The following is an 8,986-nucleotide window of genomic DNA, read 5'->3' on the forward strand; positions in this document are numbered from 1 at the left end:
TTAGTTCCATCTTGCTGTTAATTTAGTGAATCATAAGCACTAGTCATTAGTCATAACTGAATCATGTCCATTTTGTATCCCCACCCCATGCCCCACCTCCGTGGATTTTTACATGTATTGTTTTTGGAACCCAAGACTAAACTTTGCAGTTATCCTTGTTTGGTTTCATTGAGGTGATTTGGGTTCCTCACATCAATCTTCCAGGCTCAGGTGAGTCTCAGAAACATTTTCAGAGTAATGTGGCTCCCTCCTCAGAGGGGTTTATTCCTTGGGATAATAGCAACAGCAGAATACCAACCTTAACCAATTGATGTTCTCTTTGAAGCAGTCTCCTTAGAAGACTTGTAATATATACTTATTCAGCCAGTTAGAATATTGTTCAAAACTCCTTTGCTACTTTTTTTTTCCTTGTTACCTAGATGTATTAATACCATTGTCCCTGCTTGACAAGCATGTGTTACATCTGAGTTTTTACTCCAGTGTTAAAGTTTGTGTGCCTGGAACTGTAATTTTTCCTAAACATTTCTGTGCTTTATCGTGTGTATGTCCCAGATTTGGACCAAGTGATATACATTAAAACAGTACAAAAATGTAGAAATTGTCACAGCTGTGTTTTAAGCATTTTTAATTAAGATTATAATATTGTTAAACTAGTCTTAGACCTTTAAATGCAGGTTCTTCTAATTTGTGATTGAGCTGAAACCAGTGAGAACTTTCCATTAGAATCCCTCAGTTCCCTCTTGTCCTCCTGTGTTCACAGACTAACAGAATCGCAGCTGCAGCTTTTCAGCAGAGAAGAGGGTACACGTTAAATATAGCCTGACCTGCTGTTGTGGGTGAAAACTGACACTGCCACTTGCAGGCTCTGAAGTAACATGCTGATCTTGAATGTAGGGCAATTGCTAATTTGACTGTAAACAGGGACTCTAATGTGACCTCAGCTGTTGTGGTTCGGTATAGGTGACAAGCAGATGAACCTGCCTTCAAGTTCCTAGGGAAAGATAAGTGCAAGATTCAGGTGATTAACTTGGATGGGAGAATCAGGATGCTGGTATGGAGGAGCAGCACAGCTAATATTGTCAGTGTTCTAGTCCACCTGCTGTATGCTTATTTTACTGGTGTTTGTTATATTTAAATAAATAAATGCATAGCCAATGATGAGGATGGGTCACAAATGAGGTGTTTAGTCACTTAGGGACTCAGAAGTGGAGGAAGGTAGATAATACTGAACGTTCTCTTTTAACTAGGATTCAACGATTCTCATGAATACTCTGCTGGGAGGTATGTATGTGCCATCCAGCCTTAAACATATTTATGATGAATAATTCCAGAGGCAAAAAGTTCCCATAAATAATACCCATCGTGTAGCTACTCTATTTGAACAACTTGACACTAAAAATCCTCTGGGTGTTGCTTTGAGTTAATGACAGAGCTGTGAAAAACTCATTCAGTCATTTCGTAGTGTTTTCCCATGAGAAAACCCAGTTTGTTTTTGAAATTTTAAGAATTCAGTAAAATATGTATAACACAAAGCTTAACCATTTTAAGTGTACAGTCCAGTGACATTAAGTACATTTACAGTAGGGTGTAGTCATCACTGCTGTCTATTTAGAGAACTTTTTCATCACCCTAAGCAACAGCTCTATAGGCATGAAGCAATAATTCCTCATTATCTCATCCTAGTCCAGCCTGTGGTCACCTCTGTTCAGCTTTCTATTTCTATAACTTTCCTTTCTCGAGATACCTCATTCAAGTAGAATACGACAGTTGTCCTCCTGTGTCTGGCTTATTTCACATCGTGTAATGGTTCCAAGTTTCAGCATGTTAAAAGCGTATATCAGAATTTCATTCCTTTTTATGATTGAATAATATTACATTGTATGTGTATGCCATATTTTTTTGGTCCATATATCTGTTGAAAGAAATTTGGTTTGTTTCCACCTTTTGCCTGTTGTGAATAATGATGCTATAAATATTGGAGTATAGGTATCTGAGTCTTTATTTTCAATTCCATTGGGTTTTCTAGGAGTAGAATTGTTGAATTATGTAGAATTCTTTGTTCAGCTTTTTGAGGAACTGCCAAACTAGTATTTTTCTCACAGTGCCTGTAACATTTTACATTTATAGTGCATTGAGGGCTCCAGTATCTCCACATTCTTGCCAACACTTATATATATAAAAAAAGTAGCCATCCTAAATGGGTGTGAAGTGGTATCATGGCAGTTTTAATTTGCATTTCCCTGGTGACTAATGATGTTGCATATCTTTTTCATGAGCTAATTGGTCATTAGTTTATCTTTTCTGGAGACCTGGCTAGTCAGATCTTTCACCTATTTTTTTTGGTTGAGTTGTTTAGGTTTTTGTTATTAAGTTATGGGAGTTCTTTATATATTTCAAATATTAAATCCTTACCATCATGTTGATGTATGGCAGAAGCCAATACAGTATTGTAAAGCAGTTATCCTTCAGTTAAAAATTAATTTTAAAAAATTCTTATCAGATAAATTATTTGCGTATATTTTCTCCCATTCTATGGATTGTCTTTTTACTCTCTTGATGTGATTCTTTGATGCTTTTAATTTTGATGAAGTACAGTTTATCTTATTTTTTTCTTTTATTGCCTGTGCTTTTAGTGTCATACCTAAGAAATCATTGCCCAATCCATGATCATAAAGATTTGCCCTATGTTTTCTTCTAAGAGTTTTACAATTTTAGCTCTTATGTTTAGCCCTTTGATCTGTTTTGAGTTAATTTTGTATTAAATTTGTGCGAGGGGTGAGTCCAGCTTCCATTCTTTGGCCTGTGTATATCCAATAGAACCCTTGTTTGAAAGTGAAAATTAATTGACCCTGTATTGTGAGGGTTTGTTTCTGGGCTATTTTTTTAAATTGGGGTGTAGTTGGTTTACAGTGTTGTGTTAGTTTCTGCTGTACAACACAGTGAATCAGTTATACGTGTATGTATATACACTCTTTTAAAATTCTTTAGAAATACTAAATGCTTCACAAATTTGTGTGTCATACTTGCACAGGGGCCATGTTAATCTCCTCTGTAATCATTCCAATTTTAGTATACATGCTGCTGAAGTGAGCATTGGTTCTGGGCTGTTTTATTCCTTTGGTCTGTATGTCTGTCCTGAGGCCAGTGTAATACTGTTTTGATTACTGTAGCTTTGTAGTAAGTTTTGAAATCAGGAAGTGTTGGTCTTCCATCTTTATTCTTTCTCAAGACTGTTCTTGGAGAAGGAAATGGCAACCCACTCCAGTATTCTTACCTGGAGAATCTCATGGATGGAGGAGCCTGATGGGCTACAGTCCATGGAGTCACAGAGAGTCGGACACGACTGAGTGACTTCACTTTCACTTCATTTTCTGGCTCTTGAGGGTCCTTGGAGACTCCATATGAATTTCAGAATGGGATTTTCCTGTTTCTGCAAAAACACTGTTGGATTTTGATCGCATTGAATCTATACATTGCTCTAAGTAGTATTATCATTTTCACAATATAAGTCTTCCAGCCCTTGAACATGGGATGTTTTCCCATTTATATTCTGTAGTTTTCTTTTCTTGTAGTGTCTGTCTGACCTTGATAATCAGGGTAATAGTGGCTTTAGAATGAGAGGAAGTGTTCCCTTCTCTTCAATCTTCTGGAAGAGTTTAAGGATTAGTATTAATTCTTTAAATGTCTGGCCAAAGTTTGTGTGATAGAGATAAATCAGTTGTTCTTTGGAGCTGGCAGCAGAGTTTCAAGGAACTATAAGAATGTCTTGAGGGCTGCAAGTTTCCATAAGTACAATCTGAAAGTACCACTGTGTCAGCCAACTCACAAAAGCCCCCAGTGTATCTTGGCCTGGACTTCTCTTTCTTCTAATTTATGTGCTGATTTACCTGGAATCCCATGTTCTGTACCATAGAGTCTGTTTTGAAGGATTCAGTTGTGAAGATTGGGCAGCCTCATAAAGGAGACCTTTGAAGGTACTATAATGCTTAAGTCACTCCTGAAGCTAGGTGAGTGATCTTAAATTTAGTAATAAAAAAGCTTCAGGCAGAAAAATTTTGCCTAAGCATAAAGAGTTCCTGGCTTTTGTGTTTTGTTTTGACCCATTTAGTGAGACTGCATTTTGCACTCACTAGAATGCAAGGAGATTGGCTGCTCCTTGGTTTTCCCTCTTTTATCTGCCTAAGAGGAGGGTATGGTATCAGCTAGGTCACAGAGATTATGTACAGTTTCTTCTCTTCCACGATAAAATAAGCATTCTTCTAGACTCTAATAGAAGGTTATGTCCTTTTATTTGAATTCATACAGCAAAGGCCAAAAATAATTTTTTATAGGCCAGAGGAGGAGGCTGCCTCATTGTATAGTGGACTCTTTAGCTGGGCATCTGAGTGTGTCATCCATTAGCACAAAACTGACAATAGTGACTCTTCTTGAGTACAGTGACTTTCAAACATTTTGACTACTTCTAACAATAAGTAAGTTTTATAGCATGGATCCGTTACATAACAAAAAACTTACAACTAATGTGAAAGTCTCACAAGCCAATTCTTAACCTTTATTAAAGAAAATGTAGCCCATCTTCTATTTTGTTCTATTTTTTTAATACTGATTTCAGCTTACTCTATTGATTTCATAACGTGCTAATAGATGTGAACTTTAGTTTAAAAAACATTCCTTCATGACCTGCAAATTTACCTATGCATATAGTGTTCTGGGCCCCTACCCTTAGACATTTTGATTCTGTGCTCTAGAGCCCAGAAGTTTATTTTTTATTAAGTGCCCAAATAACTCTGATGTGGCCACAGAGGGACTTCCCTGGTGGTCCAGTGGTTAAGACTTCATGCTTCCGAAAAAAAAAAAAAAAAGACTTCATGCTTCCAGTTCTTCTACTGCAGGAGCCACAGGTTCGATCCCTGGTTGGGGAACTGAGGTTCTGCATAACACACATCTCGGCCCAAAAAAAAGATACAGCCACAGACAAGTATGTGGAAACTAGTTTATTGAAAATTAAATCTATCCTTGACAATCACTGAAAACCATCACTGTAACTTTTAAAAATTACTTCCCTTTTAAATTTAGAAAATAAATCAGCATAACCTAAACTCTCTGGACTCCAGTATTTATATTATCCAGTAAAATGTGGGGAGCTATTGTATGCCGTGACTGGCAGGTAAAGGAAAACTAAATTCCTCTTGATTGTAGAAAAAAACAAGCTGGGCATGTAGTAGATTGTTACCCTCTGGTTTGTTCCATTCAGTAGTGATGTTGTCTTCTTTGACACAGACCAGTTTATGTCTGACTTGGAACACCAGCCATCAGGTTCAGCAGAGAAATGGCCTAACCACAGTGAGCTCTCATGTCCACCTCCGTTCTGGAGAATCTAGAGGGTGAGTGTTGATTGAAATGTATGATTATTTTTGTTCTCAAGTCTGATATTTGCATGCAGTGGCAGGATTTGCATGTGCTACAGAGGAGGGGGCATCCATGGTAGGGGCCCACTCGTCATCTTTGGAGCTAAACTTTAACACTCTGCTTTGTAAATTTAACCACACTCAGGCTCTCACATTTGTACTTAACAATTTTAGTATGGGTTTGAATGAAAGGAAAATGAGTGTTTGATTGGATTTATTAAACCAAAGCAGAGGGAGGCCTATCTGTATGAATTCTATGGCTTGTGTGCTGAGTAAATGTAATTGCAGATCAGGCGTATAAGCCTACTCATTTCTGATCGAGTACCTTTTTAAGTTTTGACATAAGGCAGTATGGAATGGAAGTAAAGCAGGAAATGTTAGCCATTTGCCAGAGGCAACTTGGATCATTTACCCTTGAACCTGCCCTTTAGGCCCATCTTTCCATTTCTGTTAGTTTCATCTGGGACTCTATTTGGGAGGAGTCTGTGCTTTTGAGGGAGCCAAGCCTTTCTGCCTCAGCAAGCAACCATAACCCTCCCTTTCCCTCGTACAGCTCCTTTCTTCAAAGACTCTCAAAGCCACCTGAGAAAGTCTGTGATAGAAATTATAGGGACTTGCCTCGTGGTCCAGTGGTTAAGACTCTGTGCTCCCAATAAAAGGGCGGACGGTTTGACCTCTGGTTGGGGAACTAAGATCCCATACAGCACACACAGCATGGTCAAAAAATAAATAAATATTTTAAAAATAGTAAAAAAAGAAACCAACAACAAAAAAGAAATTAAAACTCTCAGGAGAGTTATAACCAGGATTTAAATGAATTTCCTAGTATTATAGTGGAGAAAAATCAGTTGAACAAAATTTAGGTTGCCCTAGTCACATCACAGCTGAACCAAAATTAAAGCTTATTTCTCCCAGTGTTTACCCCATTGCCCTTCCCATGTATGAAGCCAACAAGTTGGTCACTTGTGATCTTAGTAAGAAGTGTTTCTGTGGAGTGAAGGAATGGCTAAGGAATGAACAGGAGGTAAGAACAGAGAAACAGCAGGCAGGGAAGATAATTCCTTTAAGATATTAAACAATGAAAAAAAAATTAGAGATAGAGGGCCATGTGGGTCTAGGGTTTTTATTTGCTAGTTGGTTTGAGATGGAGACTTACCCATATTTAAGTAATGATGAGAAGAATCTTAGGAGAGGGTGGGTGGGTAGCTTGATTAAAGAGATGGAAGAGTGAAGAAATTTGATGGAACAAGGTCTTGAAGAGGCAAGCGTGTGGGATTCATAGCATAGGTGTGGAATAAGTTGTGTGGGTTTACAACTGTGGAGCTCAGGTTTGGGATCTGGAGACAGTAGATTTAGGAGTCGACAGTATACAGAAATGAACAAGATTACTCAGAGAAAATGTTCAAATTTAAAAAAAAGGAAAAGGACAGTCTTCTGATAAGCCTAAAATTCAGAATCTCACATCTTAACCCAAATTGAAAAGAAGTTTTTTGTCTTGGGGTCCTCCCCCAACGTTTCATTTTTTAGCTGATAGAAAAACACACGTGCTGATACTTGAATGTACTTTCAAGTAACTGTGTACTATTTACTTAGCTGGAGACTCAGTGTTTGTCTTTGTAGAATGTTTTGAGTCACAACTTCTTCTAGAGGAAAAGTCTGTATGACAGTATAGTATCACATACATGAAAGGTTTCTTAGGGCCTGTAATAGCAGGACTGACCTCCCCCTCAGTCAGTTGTGAAAACAAAAAGTGTCATAATTTCCCTTTACTAGTAGTGTTAAACCTAATGTTAAAAGTGAAGGATATCTTTGATCATTGTGCCTGTAAATTGAATCTGTCCTAGAGCTGGAAATATCTAGAGTTCAGTATGAGCTCAGTTACTAGAGAAGAATGAATTAGGACAGTAGCAGTCTACCATAGGTAGACTTCTAAATTTTCAGGAATGTTTTTCTATCTTTAGCTTGAAAAGGCAAATTAATCTGATTTTGATAAATGCAAAATAATTAATAGTTGAGTTCAGTATTTTATGTATTTTATTTAGATAGTATTCTTATAACTTACCTAATAACCTGAAAGTAAATCTTAGGAAAACTCTGCTTTAGAATAATAAACCATAAAGTAGTACTAGTTTCTCATCCATTTAAAATAATTTCTATTCCTTTACTTCCAAATGTCTCTTGTTTCTTCAAGGGAAATTTAGAAAATGATTGTACCTTCATTTTATAAAAAATAATATCTCCATAAAATTGTTCAGCCAGAGAATGAACTGTACCTTTAATCTTGGGGTGTAAGGAAAGGAAGAAAAGATGAACTTGCCAAACTTTTATGAATGTTCATTGATTGGAGCTTAAAATGAAATAGTATACATAAATGGAGACTAATTAGACCTAAAAATAGTTTACAAAAATGATCAAGATGCTCAAATGCTAGTTATGAAGACCCTTTAAACTGGTGTGTGTTTGACAATGTGTGTGTGCCTACTCCAGAGGCAGGGCTCTAGGTTACCCTGCCCCTCCACCTGGTGGTGAGATTTCATACCATACCATGCCCAGCTCTAACTCTGAATTCGTAAGCATTGGAAATAGCTCTAAAGAAGAGGCCTGTGTTACTCAGACACCTCATTCTTGTGTGTAGATAGCATTTCAGTGGACTATAGTTTGAACATTTCTTGGATTTAAAAAAAAAAGTTTTTTCTTATAGCAAATATTGCTGATGGCTCTGACTACTTCTGTTGTGGTGACACAGGCAATCCAGGTGTTGCGGTAATGGGAGTCAAGGACAGTGGATGCCACAAGTGGGCCAAATGCTGTGACCTACATAACCTCTTACCACGGGTGTTGATGGCTGTTGACTGTTGTTCTAGGCTTTTAATGCACTTTACTCTTTATAGAGAGAAAGTGAGAATGTTGTATAGGAGGGGTATAAATAACTCTTTGTTTTTACCTTAAATTGGTGAAAAATATAAAGCCAACTCAAAGCCAATCCTATCCTCATGGAATAGGATTATCAATAAATTCATGCATATATACATTCAAAAGGAAGTAAACATGAAATTGTAAGCATTAATGTTTTTAAGAAGTACTGTATTTATCAAGATTGTTAATGATTTACCTATAAATTACCTTATAGATTTATTTATCAGTAATAATTTTGATTTGCTTAAGTTGACAAATTTTGGCCACATTAGAAGGCTATCTCAGGGAGCCAGAGCCTAGAGCTCCCAGTCTAAGGGAGAAGTGAGGGGCAAGGGAGAGCAGTGGACTTGTGTACCACACTGCTCTCAAGTTATTGCTGAAGAATGGTGAAAAGACTGCTTTGTTGCAGTACTGACTCCCTGGCCTAAAATTCATATTCAGTAGCTATTATTTGAGCATAATTTTTGTTGTTGTTTTGCCAGCATGCCATTAAAGATTCAATGGCATGTAATTTTATTCGGTACTCAGTATTTACCAAGCACTAATGAGTCAGTGGAGACCAAAATAGACGAGTTCTTTGCTCCATTGGAAATTAAATCTACTAGCTAATTATTGTGTATTAATATTATATATCAAAGTATTTTTGTGTATAGTCAGCTTGA

General features: G+C 37.1%; 1 protein-coding gene and 1 non-coding gene across 7 annotated transcripts in view; one reads left to right on the forward strand and one right to left on the reverse strand.

Moving 5' to 3' along the window:
* The window catches only part of NFATC3 (nuclear factor of activated T cells 3), a 94,479-nt gene that overhangs the window by 76,471 nt on the left and 9,022 nt on the right, over nt 1-8,986 (forward strand). For 3 of the 6 annotated variants that reach the window (XM_086351365.1, XM_086351371.1, XM_086351370.1), the window contains one exon: nt 5,281-5,384. The exons of the other annotated variants lie outside the window; for them this stretch is intronic. In XM_086351365.1, the coding sequence (XP_086207491.1) occupies nt 5,281-5,381 (101 nt within the window). In that variant the 3' untranslated portion in view covers nt 5,382-5,384. The remainder of the gene's footprint in view (nt 1-5,280; nt 5,385-8,986) is intronic. 6 annotated transcript variants of the gene reach the window in all.
* On the reverse strand, nt 2,987-3,094 carry LOC147353455 (U6 spliceosomal RNA). The gene has a single exon (XR_015146756.1). It is a non-coding gene; the product is annotated as a U6 spliceosomal RNA (small nuclear RNA).

The sequence above is a fragment of the Bos grunniens genome, chromosome 18 (genome assembly GCF_055505025.1).
Source record: "Bos grunniens cultivar Pamir isolate PY7600 chromosome 18, Bosgru_T2T1.0, whole genome shotgun sequence".
In the NCBI taxonomy this organism is placed as follows: Eukaryota; Metazoa; Chordata; class Mammalia; order Artiodactyla; family Bovidae; genus Bos; species Bos grunniens.